General features: G+C 35.2%; 2 protein-coding genes across 4 annotated transcripts in view; one reads left to right on the top strand and one right to left on the bottom strand.

The window, feature by feature from the left end:
- The window catches only part of LOC120637639 (multidrug resistance-associated protein 4-like), a 58,960-nt gene extending 49,712 nt beyond the window's left edge, over nt 1–9,248 (top strand). For all 3 annotated transcript variants that reach the window (XM_039909554.1, XM_039909553.1, XM_039909552.1), the window contains 5 exons: nt 396–518; nt 858–980; nt 5,868–6,028; nt 7,407–7,512; nt 8,885–9,248. In XM_039909554.1, the coding sequence (XP_039765488.1) occupies nt 396–518; nt 858–980; nt 5,868–6,028; nt 7,407–7,512; nt 8,885–9,067 (696 nt within the window). In that variant the 3' untranslated portion in view covers nt 9,068–9,248. The remainder of the gene's footprint in view (nt 1–395; nt 519–857; nt 981–5,867; nt 6,029–7,406; nt 7,513–8,884) is intronic.
- Nucleotides 9,249–12,768: 3,520 nt separating this feature from the next.
- LOC120637778 (DNA replication complex GINS protein SLD5) lies at nt 12,769–14,601 on the bottom strand. Its single transcript, XM_039909790.1, has 2 exons — nt 13,831–14,601; nt 12,769–12,885 (listed from the first exon to the last, which is right to left on the bottom strand). Exons 1-2 carry the CDS (start codon nt 14,405–14,407, stop codon nt 12,812–12,814), a joined length of 651 nt encoding a protein of 216 aa, XP_039765724.1. The 5' UTR covers nt 14,408–14,601; the 3' UTR covers nt 12,769–12,811.
- Between the last annotated feature and the right edge of the window lie 3,656 nt (nt 14,602–18,257).

Raw genomic sequence — 18,257 nt, 5'->3', positions numbered from 1 at the left:
TAAATACTTGACTTGATTATTAATAATAAGCTTAAAGAAACTTGGATTTTGATGTTTAAAATTTAGGACTTTTAATTTTATTTTAATTTCATTGTATTTTAATTCTATTTTATTTTTAATATGATAACCTTATTAATTAGTAGTATTTTTAGATATTTATTTTGTAATGCAGTTATATTTAAAATGTAATTAATGTTGAAATTATTTGTAAACGTTGTGAAAACCTGTAATAAGCTGAACATTCACTTAGCACACAACGTAGAAACTTGGACATGATAAAATTTATTGCTGTTGGTTTTCATAAATAAATTCATAAATAAATTAAGTACCTATCAAGGTAGGTACTTTTATTTATTCTTGTGATAAAAAAATCATTTTTATTCTCATTTCAAAAGGTGGGGGTGGTCGGCCGAACCGGAGCAGGAAAATCATCGCTGATATCTGCCCTGTTTCGATTGGCGCCGATCGATGGGCACGTTTATATTGATGATGTGGACACCGGAGAAATCGCACTCAAAGTAAGTTGTACAGAAATTGAGATCATACTTACTACAAAACGATTTAATTATATTAATTTATTATATATTTAAATTATTTATTTAATACTTTCTGAGATGCAATATTTATTTTAGTTAACAAAGAAGATTCTGATTTGGAATCAAATGATTATAAAATAAGTATTTTATTATAGGAGACACAACGTCAAACTTAGCCTTGAGTAAGATTGATAAGACTTAATATTTTTGTAATAGGAATTGTGTGTGGGCGAGTCTTGATCTATTGCCTATTCTAATTCAATGAGAAAAAAAAAATAGAAAAAAAGTTGCTGAGACTTAATATGATATTGCTATTTGCAGGAGTTGCGGTCGAAAATCTCTATCATTCCTCAGGAGCCAGTGCTGTTTTCTGCTAGTTTACGATACAATTTAGATCCCTTCGACAAATATTCGGACAGCGATATTTGGAAGGCATTAGAACAGGTCAGGACATTTTATTTGTTTCTGTTTTGTTATGTACCATTCCTGTCGTCTATTTTTAGCACCCGTCGAAAAAACGACGGGGTGTGTTGGTATGTGTGAGTCTGTCCGTGGCATCGTATATCATATTTTGTCGAAAAGATGAACCGGTTTTTATTTTGTTTTCTTTGTTTGAAAGGTGAATTAGTCTATAGTGTTGTAGCTATGTTTAATAAAACATGATCCTCAATGGCAGCCGCCCCAAAAAAGTGCGGATTCAATATTGTTACACAACTCCCTCAACATGGGTATCAAATTTAGAATAATGTCGGCGACTAGCTTTTACTTTAGTTTAGAATAATTAATATAAGTAGTAAAAGTAGTTGAATAATTATTATAAGCAGTTAACATTTAAGATATTTAGGTAAGATAGATATTATTTAAATGTTAAATAGATAATTATTTAGTAATACGGTTAGATTATATAAATATTATTAAATAAAGAGTCTCCATTGGCGGTCGAGAACTTTTACGCTAGATAGCTCACCGAGAGTTCTCGACCTAGAATTTAATATAAATAGACCACTCTGGCCGAACGCTAGTTAGTCGACCCGGAGCATTGAAACAAGAAACATCTCGTCTTTTATTGCGAAGAACATCCTGAAACCTCAAAAACGGTGTCGCTACCCCCACCACGGTCTACGACTACCTGAACACGGTGGAACTCACGACCGGAGTGCGCAGCAGACGGGCGCCGACCAGCGCACGAGACAGAGCTCCAACTCTGACTCAGAACATAAGGCAGGGTTCTTATACCTGCCTTATTTCGCGCCTCGTCACCCAGTGGGACACGTTCCCTTGGCGTTGGTTCGGCATAAAACGCCGACGCGCCGCAACAGTTGGTCCTTCGAGCCGGATTTGTAGAAGAAGAATTCCTGTCGTGAGGAGAATTTGAAGCCTAGAATAAGGATCTGGAGAGATGCCTCTCTCTAGATCAATGAAGGATGAGCTCCGCGCGGCCTCTCAGCGAGAAGAGAAGGCGATTACGCGCAGAACACAGGAGACATCAGAACACACGGCTACAGATTCTTCGCGAACTGAATCACCAGGATCCACCGGGATGAATATCAATGTCTCCAGAAATACAGGGGAAGATCGACTCGAGCAGCAGACCGCTGGGAAAGAACTGACAGAGCGAAAGAACCTTCTAGAACAAGAGGCCATGAAGAACAGTTCTGTAATGAATGTGGTGCCTGGAGTTTCAGTTCGCGCGAAATCATTTCGGTTCAAGAAATCTGCAGCCAGGCTTCGCGAATTAAAAGCAGAAGAAGAACTGCTGCAAATAGAACTGAGACTAGCTTGCATCAGGCTAGAGAAAGAACAGATTATCGATGATAAAGCAAACTATGTGGAGGAGGAACCTGCCTTTGTTGACAGATCAGTCCATGCCCGGAAATGGATGGAGACTTCTTCTTTGACCGAAGTCAAAGATGAAATCTCTGGGCAACTGATAGAAGACTGTCAAACACTGGCTGTAAAGACTGAACATCCTGCAGCACCTACAACTCAGGCTTATATTACAGCTGGCGCTATAAGACAAGCATTTGAGAGTCACATATCGTCAGCAGCAAGACCATCTCCTCCGGCTCATCATCAAGATAATCAAGAACTACCCTACTACGACGGAAATAGCTCAGAATGTACGGCTTTCGGAGTAGTGTACGAAGACACTTCTAAGTCGTACAGACCGACGCAGAAAATGACGAGATTAAGAAGAGTTTTAAAAGGAGCGGCAAGAAATACATTCCTGAGCTTGTTTTGCTCAGGTGCTACTCCAGATCGAGATATGAAAGCTCTTCAACGTCGCTGTGGAAGACAAGATTCACTTGTGATGGAAGAACTGGATCAGATTAAAACCCTTCAAAACATAGAAGAGAATCCAGTCATAGTGCGAGAACTAGTTAAGAAGTTGGCATCGTATCTAGAGTTCAAGTGGTACGATGCCCAGGAAGACCAAGAACCAGCAGGTCTCGAATTGATGGCAGAACTTCTCAACAAGCAAGCAGGCAGGTGTGGAGCTTACGCACCACTTGCGAAAAAGAAGCAGCCACGCGAACACGAATTGGCACACACTGAAATTGAATCGTACCAAGAGGACAACAACTACAAAGAACGAGGAAAGGAAATGCCGACCCACCCGGATATTAACCAGAAGACGAGAGTTGCTATTGGTACCATCGCCGAATCTCAAGAATGGTGCTACGCACGGGGGGGAGACTGTCGGCGACTAGCTTTTACTTTAGTTTAGAATAATTAATATAAGTAGTAAAAGTAGTTGAATAATTATTATAAGCAGTTAACATTTAAGATATTTAGGTAAGATAGATATTATTTAAATGTTAAATAGATAATTATTTAGTAATACGGTTAGATTATATAAATATTATTAAATAAAGAGTCTCCATTGGCGGTCGAGAACTTTTACGCTAGATAGCTCACCGAGAGTTCTCGACCTAGAATTTAATATAAATAGACCACTCTGGCCGAACGCTAGTTAGTCGACCCGGAGCATTGAAACTAGAAACATCTCGTCTTTTATTGTGAAGAACATCCTGAAACCTCAAGAACGGTGTCGCTACCCCCACCACGGGCTACGACTACCTGGAACACGGTGGAACTCACGACCGGAGTGCGTAGCAGACGGGCGCCGACCAGCGCACGAGACAGAGCTCCAACTCTGTCTCAGAACATAAGGCAGGGTTCTTATACCTGCCTTATTTCGCGCCTCGTCACCCAGTGGGACACGTTCCCTTGGCGTTGGTTCGGCATAAAACGCCGACGCGCCGCAACAAATAATGTACACTGTTTTACCAAATTGTTATAAACAAACCCATCATATAATGTCACTTTCTTCTGTCTGACACAACTCACAACCTTAAATAGAGTTTATTATTAACGTTATCGACTTTTAAAATTAGGAATAATTATCGAAAATCCATGTTTTAACCAGAAGAATAAAATAATAAGGTAAATATGTAAGGTCACCACACTAAGGCAGGCTAGTACTACATCAAAGGACTTTATTTATATTTTGAAAATTATTTTTCGAGTTGCTCGAATAAATTTATATTAATAAAAACCAAACGTGTTAAATATAGTTAGGAATCTTTACAAGCTAATTTCTGAAATGCAGGTTTAATTACTGTTGATAGCCCTCATTAATTACTGTATCAATATTCACATGTTAAAATTTAGAAGGTTTCTTTTAGGGTGTTTCTAACCTCTAAGTTTCCCCGAAAATGTATCCATAATAGGATAAAATTTGAGTTGTAGCAGTATGAACGTTTTTTAAGTGTGAGCATTAACATATGCATAGTTTTAAATAAAATAGCTTTAAAAGCATTTTTGTAAACAACCCCCAAGGGTGAAGAATAGGCGATACAAGTTTATATAAAAAGACATAACCTTATTAAGTTACAAAATGTGGGTAAATGTACCTACGCAGCCAAAGTCAATAGTTAGGTACGTTTTTAAATATTTACTATGGTAAGAACAAAGCTTTATTTACTCACGTAAACTGTCAAGATTTTAATCTCAAATGAGGTGTCAGAGCATGACCTAAAAGGTCATCAGTTCTTGGTAGATTACCGCACTGAGATTACAGCAGTTGATAAACGGTCGTATGAACAATGAGCTAAGAGTTGAATCAAACCGGCTTGAAGATTTATTTCCATTTCTTACTCACTACTTACCTACTTAATTGTCATCACTCTGCATATATGGGCTAATTACAGCAAATTTATCCATTTATACAATGTCAAAAGCAACTCCCTTCTAACTCTTTAACTCGCAAAAACGTCATGTCCTTTCTAACATCAAACCAACAGCGTCTTCGAATATTGGATAGAAGCAGGCGTTACTTTGCGGAAATCCATAATATATTATGAAAATTAAGCTTAATTTGCTATACTCCGCGAACAGCAGCAGAATCTGTATGGTGTAATTTATAATTACTTCAATCCGTATACTCCACACTAAACAGATCCTCGGCAATATTAGAAAATATTAATAATAATAATGAATCTATTATAACCAGACAAAAGAAGGCGGCGGTATCAATAAGATAAACATATCTCGTCAAAATAACGTCATGACATGATTAAATATTTACACGGTTTACCTACCCAAACAGTTAGCTTACTAATACAAGTAACATATTAAATCAATGTACCCGAATGACTCGGCCGCTAATACTTAGGCAAATACCAACGTTATACTTAGATTTAAAGGCTTGTCCTGGGATTGAATAGTCATATGCCTTGCAACACATTCAAGATCAAACCGTGAGTATACAAACAGTTTGGTAAGGACGTCCTAAGGCAGCCGTAACAAAGTGCTTTCTTATATTATCATGGTTTTCTATAGCCATAGGAAATCTGGAATGTGGAATTATTATTCGTTGGCTACTTTAAAGTACTCTAGTGGGAGGCACTGACAAAGACGAGCCGTTAAGCGATTTCGCGTTCTGTAACGATGTCACGTAGAAACCGATTAGGGGTACGGGTTTAACATAACTGCTTTACCGCTTACAGGTTGGCCCGCTACCTTCTTAGAATAGCATGGCCAGGAGACATTTTGCCCGGGGAAACGAAAAAAATCTTCTCCCACAGTTTAATCAACTCTCCGAGCACTGGCTGGCGTATGGAAAAAATATCAAAATATAACGTATATTACGTGCAATGAATAACGGGGGTAAACTTACTACTCCCTGTTACAGTGTTTTGACATGTGGAAACGTTCATTTTGTCCCATGTCAGGGGATAAGATGGGGGGATATAATTTCTATCTCCTGCCTATAAACAGTCTCAACATCTAGTTCGTACAATTAAGCAACAAAAAATATTTGGACAGGTGGAGTTGAAGCACAGCGTATCTTCGCTATCGGCCGGCGTGGAGGCAGGTGGCGCCAACTTCAGCGCGGGCGAACGGCAGTTGCTTTGCCTAGCGCGTGCCGCTCTTGCGCGGAATCGCCTGCTGGTACTTGATGAGGCCACTGCCAACGTCGACCCCAAGTAAGACCAAGCGATGATGTTATGATAGGTTGGGGTAAAAGCCTTTTCGCTTATAGTACCTATGTAAAATATTGTAATAACGTTTCTTTGGCTGTACTATTTGTATCTATCTGGTTTTTATGACATTTCAAAAGCCTAGGTATCTATAATGAAAAAAAAAAAAAATTTTAATTTTTTTTTTATTATTTTAAAATATTAAAATGCTGTTACAAAAAGGAAAAAAAATGCTTCAGAAGCCGCAAAAAAAAAAATGTGATGTTAATATAATTATGCCGGGCAGTAGGTACCTACTTATGAAAGTATGGACAGTTTTTTTCAAATATTGTGTTATTTTTTAACTTGATCGATGATGTTCATATTAAGAAAAATCATTTGACCGAGCTATTGAAGACAACGCCACTAACACAAATAGAGGACAAATCAAATTTAAAAAATAACTTGCAGTAGGACCTCTAGCAAAACCCATATCCCGCCAATTCAGAGAAAAAGTAGCGTAAAGAAGGTCTTGGACACCATGTCAGAGGTGTCCAAGTGTGAAACAAATAAAATTTCTATCGAAATAGGTATTTGAGTTTTCTTGCGTGATGCAAGAAAAAAATCTTAAAACGTATGCAACACCTCGCTCCTCTTACGGTCAGTAGCGTGCACAGGGCTTTTGACCAGGGTATGCATAAAGCAGGTACATGGCATATAATGGAAATTTTCCCCTCCAATATGACTTATATAAAAAAAATTGGGTTTGCAGTGCTTATGTGTATGTATGAAGTGCACGCCATTGCTTACGGTCAATGATTTTCATTAATAATAACTACAATAAATAGCACAATAAAACATTTTTTATTTTTAAATATACAGACTTGCTTGACTAGCCTAAGATGGAGCGCGCTTGGCTAGAAGATGCCTAGTCACTCTTGATTTGAAGGTACCCAGATTATAGGTATCGGGGAAGATGGAAGGTGGGAGGATATGTAACAACATAAACGCAATAACAAAACAAAGCGATAACTCTTTTACAAAAACTGAACTCGTAACTTTAAAACAACAATAAATCGCGCTTAAACAACTATTTCGAATTCAAATTAATTTAAATACATTATGAACTTTTTTCAAACAGTACGTTGTTATAACGATAAAGATGCTTAAACAACATGAGCTGCCATTTATAAATCTATTGTATTGTATAATGGCTCGCCTTATACTTATGTAAATATGGACAGTAATATAAAAAGAAAAAAACATTATTTTAAATAAATGGCTACGATTCCGCCAACAACTGTTTTATCGGGCAGACGACTTCGGTGTGCAAACTGCTGTAGATACGTTAGTTTAATTAAACGTGTGCTTTCTTTTGTAACATTTTTATTTGTCTTGTTCACAGTACGGACGCAATAATCCAGAAATCGATACGGAAACATTTCACCGATTGCACAGTGGTTACAGTTGCGCATCGCTTACACACGGTAGCCGATTCAGACAGAGTTATTGTGAGTACCCATCTTTTAAAATAGAAACATAACTAATTATACCCGTAAAAAAACTACGTTTAGGTAATTGATTCAAAAAAATCACGGAATTTACGTGCTTTTAACGGAAATGGAAACTAAGAAAGCCGAATACATAAATAGAATGAGAAAAAAAACCATCGTAGTTGGCAAAGAGTACACTCACTGTCGATTTTTTGTTTAGTTCATTAAATATAGCATACGAATTTATAATATAATAATACTAGCTGTACCCTGCCACGCTTCGCTTCGGCACATTGTGATTGTGATTGAATGGTTGAGAAAAATAGATAAAAACAATCCTTGATGCATATTATATATCATGCTAAAATTTCAGCTCGATCGGTGCAGAACTAGTATGTATATACTTACTCATTTATTGTATGTTAAAGTATTTAAATATGTAAGTGTTGTTATTATATATATTAGTTTATTTTTATATTTATTTATTAATTATATTATTTAATTTTTATCTATTTGTGTACACTAGTTTATGTATTAGCATTTAGTTATTCGCATGTATGTATTTTAATATTTGTACCACCATTAGTCTACTCTCCTCTTCTTTTTTTTCCTAATTCAAAGGTTGCCTGGCAGAGATCGCTATTAAGCGATAAGGCCGCCTTTTGTATTACCACTTCTTTCGATATGTTATATTTTATATATGTTAATGTTGTGGTATACAAATAAAGAGTTTAATAATAATAATAACTTTTTGAGTTTTTGAAGCCTACACAAACCAATATAACAATTTTATATATATAGATAATGCAAAATTCGTAACGATTACGTCGTCGACAGTCTGATATTTCTAGCGCCAAATTAAGCGTAGCATGTGTTATAAATACCAAGATGACTGACGAATATGTTTATGAATAAAATACATAAATAATTATAATCTTCTATATATATAAAAGAGTGTGGGTATGTTCCGTATAGGCTCCGAAACGGCTGGACCGATTTCAATGAAACTTTCAGGGAATCTTCGGATTGACCTGGCGAGTAATCTATAAAACAGCTTTTATTTACTATGATGATATTCTATTGTGTACATGGGTGTAGATAATGTTCTTCGCCCGCTCGAGAAGAGAATAGAAGAGAATGAGTACGGAGAGCAATAAATGATTTCATATATTATGAGACTTAAATTAAAAATTGTATGATGTAAGTTTATTGTTTACATAAAATAAAGCAAAATCTAGCCCGGCGAGGCGGGCTGGGTACGCTAGTTTATATTTAGATAAACACCCAGGCACTGAAAAGCAGGGCCGCTGGCCACCGCGCCAATTGGACGTCGTGTTAAATGATAATGTTTTATTATGAACTACATAAGTATTATTGTTGTATTGTACAGGTAATGGAAGCAGGTGAAATAGTTGAATGCGGCCACCCCCACGATCTTCTGCAGAAAGAAGATGGGCATTTCACTCAAATGGTCCAACAGCTGGGAAACGCCTCGGAGCAGAGTTTGCGCGAGCTCGCCCGTAACGCACATTTGCAGCACATAAAATACGTAGACGCTGAAGATCAGCCTTAGCTTTAAGACAGGAGTACTTACAGCATAGTCCTATACCGCAGCAAAAACTTAATGATAATAAGACAGAACCGTTCAAACAAATCAGCGTAAATTATTTTGTCAACAAACTACATAAAGTTATTATTCCGAAATATTAACTTTAAAGTAAGTGCATATTTTGTTATAGCGTAAAAACAGAGCGTCAGAATGGGCTGGTTAGTTTTCTGGAAAGTCCATTTTCTGCCTCTGCTGAAAAATAAGTTAACTTACGCAGTACTAAAAATGTACCAAATATTGCCAAATATCGATTTGGGAATAGGTACGCGGTAGGTCATTGTTAAACAGGGTTATTGAACCTGGGTAAATGCGGACCAGGATGCGTTACGGCAGGTTCACACGACGCGTTCGGGGCGCAAAAAGCGGTGCCGCTGCGGTTTCCTACATCGAAAACGGCATGGTATAATACCCCAACTTGCCATGTGTCTTCATACGTACTTATTGAAAAAAAAAACAAGATCACCTAGGCCCCGGCGGCTCTTTTTTTTTTGTGGTTATTATTGTATGTTGTTTGGTAAAATGGCCTAAATACATATACCTACTTAATGTAATATTAATAATATATTTAAGAAAAATATATAACCTAAGCTTTTGTCGTGCTTTAAGCCTCAAATATACTTAAATAAACTTCAAACCAAATACCGCTTAAACACGAATGTTACCTTTAGTTTAGTAATTACTTTGTTGATTAGTGATATTTTATTCGATCACAGAGTAATGTTTTCTCGAAATAATCATCTATGGAAAAGGAATAAGTGTGTTTAATTTTGTATAATAATAATTTAGTATAACATAAGTATTCGTAATGAAATGTTACCACCCACAGGGTAATGCGATTGCATAGCATGTGAAACTAGCTGAAAAAGTCTTCATTATGGTATTATTATAAACCAAATTCTATTTGTCTATGTTTAGTTGAATAGGTCTTATGGAGGGTAGAGGTAAGGAGAGTCATCTTATATGGGAGAAAAGTTGAAAAAGTGTCCAGTGTATGCGCTAAATAACAGTTCAAAAATCCTCCACAATGGCGCTGGTGGATGCACGCGGTATGGTATGAATGTAGCAATCGTAGATGAATTGAAGTATGCCGAGTTAAAAAATTTAATGTCATTATCGACTAAAGTAGTTAATTATTGAGAATTTCAACAACTTACGTTGTACAAAATATTGTGGTAAATATAACCTTACTTCCTTGTATATTTTTCAAGCCTACTCTAACAATATTTATATTTGGCGCTTCTTTTAAGAGTTACCCTGATGCAAATGTGGCGCCATCCTAATTTAATACATTTTGACGACATTTTTTCATAAATACAGATGACTCTCCTTACCTCTACCCTCCATAATAGGTCTATATACACCTAGAGCTTGACATATTTTGTATCTACTAAACTTTGATAACTAATGTAATAGATATGAATACACATAGTCTAGCAAATAAAAACCGCTAAATACGAGTAAGACTTGCACACGAAGAGTTCCGTACCTATGTGCAGTATTAAAATTATAAGATTCGAGCAAAAATTACTAATTAAATGTTTGTTCTACCTTTACCATTCTAAATTTGAACATTTTTTATTTTTTTATTATTCGTTGTTATATTGGCAGATACTTACGGAAATCAAAAAAAATCAAAAAATTGTCCGGTTTTTTTGATTTTACATAAGGTTCTATGTTGAGTGCTTACATTACATGCTACCTAGGTATAATAATATGTATGGCCTTACTTAAAATTAAGTTCTCTTCTTTTTTGCTATTTTGATCCTTACGCACACATCACGTCTCATTGGTTTTCTCGATAGCAAAGTAACGAATAGTTAACCATTTTTGAAGACTGAACATCTAGAATCTATATTATTGATCGAAGGTTGAGATGCACAAGGCATTATTTTTTTAAGCGCCAAGACAAGCTAAGTGTTATGAGTCGAATGTATTGTAGTATACAGATACGATAAAGACAACAGGCATATTTTATATATTTTCTGTATTTCATGGAAATTTCTATAATAATGAACGTGACATTAATCTAATAATACTGTACTTAGTTGTACCCGAATTTGTATTTATACAATATTTTTAATATGTTAAGAAATAAGGCTAATTGCATATTAAAATAATAATAACCTCTTAACCCTATGCGGACCAATCAATGTACCTAATACAAAGACTGCACCACCAAATTCTGCCTATTACTTGTTTCATATATTTAATTAAAAGGAAATAACATTGGATTTTTTTATCAGAATTGTTATACACAGACTGATTTATTCTAATATGTGGGCAGAGGTTATTTATACTTAGGAGTCCATCCCGACTCAGTTGAGTGATGCAAACTGCAACCAGTTAGGTTGAACCAATTTAGCAAGTCAACAGGCTCAAATCCTGTCTATGATATACATTGTATAAAAAAAAACTTACTAACGGTACATAGATAGAAAGATAGGTAACGTATTTACGAATTGCACATGCAAATACAGCAAGATAAAAAAAATACAGTAAACTATATAAGAGAAATAAAATAAAATGATAAAATAATAAATATCTAATCACTTTTAGCAATCTCCTCTTGATTGAAGGAATATGAAAATGGAGAATTTAGCTAACATTTTCCTAAAAGGCAGTATTGTTGTTATAACGTCTCATTGATAATAACATCAACATTAGTTTCAATGTCAAAAATTGGTTTCTTAAAAGAAAGTACTTAAATATATTTTTTAAACTTAAATAACTTAGTATACTCACTATTTTTATATAAAAGTTAAATTTATATTATTTAATTAGTACTATTCCTGTATATATACATAATACATGCATTAGAGCCGGAACTTGGCCCAGCCCCTATAACTGAAAAGTGCATTTATAAATCAAACAAAACTAATAATATGAACAAAAGAAAGATTATTTTTATAACTTTGTACCCAGAATGTTAATGTATATTTAATTATGTAACTGAATTTAATTGTTATAATATGGTATTGATTGAAATTAAGACAAATAAATGTTTAAAAACAATAAATGTATTTATTATTTTTCTTCTCAGTGCAATGCATATTGCTATTATATTTTTATAAGTATAATAAAACATATTTTATTTGATACAATCAATAAAATTATGTAATAACCAATGCTGTGACCTAGACCTACAATAGACAACCATTTTTTTGGAACAACTGGAAATTATTGTCACAATAACTTTGGTCAACCTGCAGGCAATGGAGCAGTTTGGGTGGTTAATGCTCCTATTCCCTCGCCGCTATGAGTTCCTAATCCCTTTCCTTCAGGGGATTCAATAAATAGATTTATAATAATCTTACACCCTGCCTGTGAAAGTCCCATCAAAAAAGGTTCTGCAGTTTTGAAGATTACCCTGACTCCAAAAAAAACTTTTGTCTGTCTAGACAACAATTAAAAATGTAAAAAGTAACCTGATAAGTAACCATTAATTCTGTTAACCAGTTCTCCAAAGGAAATTTAAAAGACTGGTCAAAAACTAGTGCCACCCTTTTCACTATATTCCCTGTTGAAAAGGCTAGCACTAATTTTTTACCTGTTAATTTAGTTTAATTCAGATATTGGTTCACAACAGAATTGGCACCAATGTCACAATTTTCTCTCTTTATAATTTCTGATAAGATTATCTAGGAAGAAGCTTAATAAAAAATTTGTTGTTCAAAAAAACTTTATATTATACCTAGTTTTGGCCTTATATCATACTAGCTGAACTTTACCGTTTTTGACCAATTCTGCTATTGGTTTATATTGCAGTATATGTTGTGAGCCCTCTGAAACAGAAAACAAGTATGTGCTGTACTCTAAGTCTAATTATTTCATTGATTTTGAGTTGCAGAGAATTATCAGTACAGCTGTTTCTAACTTTGAGAAGGTTCTGCACTTTTAAAAACAATAAAAGGAGGTACTTTTTCTTCTTCTCCTTCTCTCTGGGCAGTTTCCGCACGTAAGTGCTTCGCTTGTTGTACGTGTTTGCGTAAGGATGTACTTATTGCAATCTGAATTTCATATTTTTATATCAGAAAATATCTGTTACAATTAATAATAAGTTTATTAAGGCTCTGTGGAAAATCTGGAGGAGGGCTTTACTTGGAGAGAGGCCCTTAAACAATAATATTTTTTCTGAGTTAATTTGTTACAAATATTATCATAAATTAAATTTATTTAATACAGCATTTGTTATAATAGAAAATAATGTGTCACGTGAAATATTAATTCATCCAATCCAAAAACTATTTATCAACCAGATATTAAGGATAATAAAAAGGCTTTTTTATTCTTTTTATTTTAAGGATAAGTAAATATTTGTGAAAACGATAAAAAGTTGGCACTTTTTTAGGAATGGCAGGTAGGAAGAATGGAATATTAAATGATGTCTTTTCACAAAACACAAATCTCTAAACTGGATTGGCATGTATAAGGTAGTACAATACTTCTTTAGGAAAAAGATAGATATATTTTTAGCCTTCCCTGAATTTATTTTAAATTACAGATTTATAGTAGATAGTGTTGTGTACAACAGAATTATTGTCATCACTAGCTGTTATTAACATTACTTGATTAGCTTAGTTTGTGGAGAGAGGGTGTAAAAGCTTCAATACAGATAAGCAACTACCACTCAGATTTCGCAATGGGTACATATTAACACAATGACTAAGCCTACAGGCTTCTGCAGTCAGTGTGCCCTTTGGTCAAAACTCACTTTGTTAACTACTTACCCTCTAAATCTATTTCTTCATCCTGGTCACCTATCAAGTCTTCTAAAACAATTCCATTTATTGTGTCATTCGCTTTTAAGAAGATGTGTGATTGCATATTAGGGTAAATAGCCATTTTATTAAATTCAAAAGTTTGCATCCTACCAGGGACATGATTCAATACTGTATTCTTCAAATGATTCTCCATATTCACTAGATATTCTTGGGCATACCAAAATTCTGAGGGTGTTAAATAATTTGTTCCAGATTCTATCCGTTGTTTCTCCTCATTGACAATTGAAATACAAAATTTTTCTATTTTACTTATTCTTGTCTTAAGGTAATTGCAAATAATGTACTTAATCCTATTTAATTCCATTTTATGTATACACGCACGAAGGTCTGTTTTGGGAAGCTTATTGATATTTCGTTCCATGTGCTGGATCTGTCCCAGCATACACTCGACCATGTCGTTTCGGTGTGGCAGTATTTCCGGAGCTAGCCGTTCGTTTTGCCAAGCACTCTGGAGTGTTTTCAAAACAGTTTCGGCTGTGATCTCTTCTTCCTCGCCGCTTAAGTCGAGATCTTCGGTATCCATCGAACTTTGTTTGTTATTTCATTAGAAATGCAGCTTTATAATTATGAGGTCTAACTTGGAAATATTTACTAAATAATATCTAAATACGTCTTTGTTTAAATTTTAGAATAAAATAAATCAAATCAAATCTCAGGCTCTAATTCTAATAGTTTTAAACGGAAAACGTCAAAACCTTCTTCCACTTTTGCTTTTAAAACTTTGGGATCTGTGGTCAATAGTTGTCATTGTCAATTTGTCAAATGTCAACAATTTTATAGGTTATGACATCCGGCTCTGGCTTTTTGAGTTTTGTTAATACCACAGATTAAAAAAGTTTCGTAGTAATAACAAATGTTTTTGTAGCCAAGCAAGAAGCAAGCCAAAAGCAAGAGAATAATAATTGATACCGTACTGGTGTCATTGTGATACCTATCCGTAAGGGGACACTATCAGGCGGTACAAACTTAAGGTGTAAAAATTTGAGCTCAGAGACCAAAGTTTATTAATTAGAACAACGCTTTTACCAGCTATATAAGCAGTTGTTAATATTTTATATTCTTAACGACGAGTCATAACAAGAAAAGAAAAAAAAGTCAAGCTGCAAATAGTTATTAAAGGGGTTTTTATCTTGCCTACGTAAACAGCTAATAAAAAGTACTAACAATACCATTTGAAAAAAAAATTCACAACTTAATACGAAGGTGCGCTTAAATATCCCTTGCTACTTATAGTTATAAAGTACAATATAATATCAATAACTAAAAAAAATCTTTTTGCCATGACAAAATCTTTATACTTTTTGCAGAGAGCAAAAATTTCTTGCTTGTGAAGTAAGATCGTGCTACTTGAACATTCGTTTCGTACAACGGTGCAATTCGATAAAGGCTGAAAAGAAAAAAAAATAGAAAAGGCAGAAAAAACAAAAATGTATTGGTAGTACCTGGCAAGATAATTTTAGACGAACGGGGATTACGATTATTAAAACTTTTGATTAACGAACCGGATCTGGATCTAACCGTCCGGTTTGGTACAACTTTATTATTCGTCTTAATATAATGGCATTAAGAACTTCTGTGGGAAGGATGCCAATTTACCATCATTTTCATTATTTTTTTGAGTTTAATGTCCCACTCCTAGACACATATCCAATTTAAATTTAGAGAAAGGGATTTTGGACTAAAAAAATCTGGCCCGCTTTATTTACCGGACCGGCTTAAGCGGTTATAGCTCAGTGGTTAGGACTTCGGCTTCACTTTTAGGGGGCCGAGTTCGAGTCCCAGCACGCACTTCTAACTTTTCTAAGTTATGAGCGTTATATGTAATACCTCTTGCTTCAGCGGTGAAGGAAAACATCGTGAGGAAACCTGCATGTCTGAGATTCTCCATAACGTTCTAATAGGCGTGTTTGTCCACCGATCCGCTCTGGGCCAGCGTGGTGGACTACGGCCTAAGACCTTCTCATTGTAGTAGGAGACCCATGCCCTGTAGTGGGCCTGGAATAGGTTGATATGATGAACGGCTTAACGAGCCCTAAGAAACTTGATTTCTAAGCTGCCAAGTTTATTGACAGATAGACCCGTGATTCTTAGTAAAGACTAGAGGAACAAGAGACTTTCAGAAAAAAATTGTAATCTTACTTAGTAATAATCTCTGCCTAAAATAACTTTAACCGCCTGGGCCCAGGCCTCCTATCTCATAAAAGAGTGGGTTTTAGAGCAACAACTCACTACTCTGCATCATTGCATCATCTTCGTGATAACCACAAGGACTGACGACGGCATAACATGCTCTCCGAGACCTCACCGTGGCCACTTCCAATTTCCCAGCTGGGCTATTACGAAGAAACATAAAAACTTCAATCCCTTTGGAAACGAACCTAGGACCTTGGCCTTTACCTTGATTTATAGAACATACTAAATAGTAAATACTAACATATATACTAGATCTAAAAGGCAGTTAGGAATGAGGAACAACAAAATAAATGAAAATGTTGCCCACTCTTTGGCCTCGTTGATGTTTTGTGAGATGACAAAGGTACTTCAAACTAATAACCATCTCGTGTTTCCCAAATTCGTCTACCTAACTGGGCACAGACGAGAGAGGTTTGTGTACATTTGGGTAGACCAGATAGGAGTGCAGAATAAAAATTTAAGAACCACTGATTTTTTATGAAACGATAGATTCGTAGTCAGCATTGCTAAGCCATTCGTTTTGACAGATAACGAATATCCCTCAGCTCAGCCACTGTCTTCTGTAACCGTAAAGTTGCTAAAGAGTGGCGACTTCAGTAAGTAATTACATCCAAAATAAAATTATCCACGCACGCACGCACAGTTTGTTGAACAATCGGAATAAAATTCCTTAAATAATTAAATAAATACAGATGAAAAGATAAAAGTCATATAATAATTAAAGGCATTATTACCAAGACCTTTATTAACCTTTATATGTCCCTTTTCTATTTTACGCTCGCTATACACAAAAATGGAGACGAACGGAGAGAAGGGAATAGTAGCGTAGCTGGTAAAATGTTTCGCCAAAGAGAGGAAGCACACCTTTGGTCCGCAATCCGTTCTCAGCTTTGTTCCCGGCCTAGAACGTCCAGACAAGGTGTTGAAAAATACAGACACCTCGTCTCTTTCCAGCTTGAACTGTCTACTATTATTATCTTCCTTTTCGTTACACTCTATCAGTCCTTCGCATGGGCGACCTCCCAAACGCTCTGGGGGAAACCTTCCCCCTTGCCTTGCCTACTTTTATAACTAAGCGGATAGTAAAAAGAGGTAGTGACTATCTTGACTTACTGACCTCTTAAGAATGAGAAACATTCAGTTCTTCTTCTTGCAGTGCCGCCTCCTATCGGAGGTTGGCAACTATTAAGGCTATCTGGACTTTGCACGCAGCTGCACAGAAAAACTTTTCTTAAAAATTTTTAGCCACGATATTCTTCTTCGACAAGCTGGTGTTTTGCCGGCTTTTTCCATTGAATAATGAGCTGAAGGAGGTCATATTTATTATTCCTCATAATATGACCTTAATACTCTTACTTCCTCTGTTGAATAGTTTAAGGCATTTCCAGATTCTTGCCTAGTCTCTGGAATACTGTTGTGTTCCTTACATGCTACATGCACGGTCATATCTTCTCTCCACTCGTGTCTACTTTAGAAGATTAAACTTTTCAAGCCTTTTAGTGAGATCACATTTCACTGAGTCAATAAAAAAAATCATAGATTGGAAAGAAAATATAATAATACCTAAATAGGTCCCGCCCAATTTTAATATTAAAAAGCAGAATTGTTTAGGTGTTAAGGTTACTTATCCCGCCTACTACAGCCACATTAGTAAACTAATACGTGGTATGTACGAGTAGGTACTAGTATACAAATAAAAGGTGGGGTCGCTGAAACATTCGGCTTAAATACTTACTTACACAAGTATAAACAAAAAGAAATTTGTAAGTAGCCATGGCCTATGAGTTAAGTAATGGTATCTTTCTACCTACACGTTAGACTTTAGGCATAATAATTAATATATAGAAATAAATATAAATATTCAAGAATTTGCGATGCCGTTTGTGTATAATCTTGTTATCAGACTTATATTTCCAGTGACTTACTTAGTGGTGCCGTAACTATATTAACCGACTTAAGGAAAGCCAGGGTGGTATTGAAAAAATTCAGCTAAGTTACATATTAATAAAAGATCTGTTTTCTTTTATTTTGATGGAAAATTAACAGGAATTAAAATATCTAAAATCGCGGCGATCCTTTGCATCAGAACCGACAGATCAACTATTACGTACCTACTATATAATAAAAATGTAAATAATAAATAAAAATTGTTAGTTCTAAAGTCTTTTTATTATTACCTA

Source organism: Pararge aegeria, chromosome 4, assembly GCF_905163445.1.
Source record: "Pararge aegeria chromosome 4, ilParAegt1.1, whole genome shotgun sequence".
NCBI classification, from domain to species: Eukaryota; Metazoa; Arthropoda; class Insecta; order Lepidoptera; family Nymphalidae; genus Pararge; species Pararge aegeria.
The sequence above is the reverse complement of the archived record's forward strand: the minus strand, read 5'-3'. Positions and strand labels throughout refer to the sequence as shown.

Coding starts and splice junctions, on each gene's coding strand:
- LOC120637778 (XM_039909790.1), bottom strand. CDS start 14,407: ATGGATACCGAAGATCTCGACTTAAGCGGCGAGGAAGAAGAGATCACA. Junction 12,886..13,830: donor TGAAGAAATAGATTTAGAGG/GTAAGTAGTTAA, acceptor TTTCTGTTTCAG/AGGGCTCACAACATATACTG.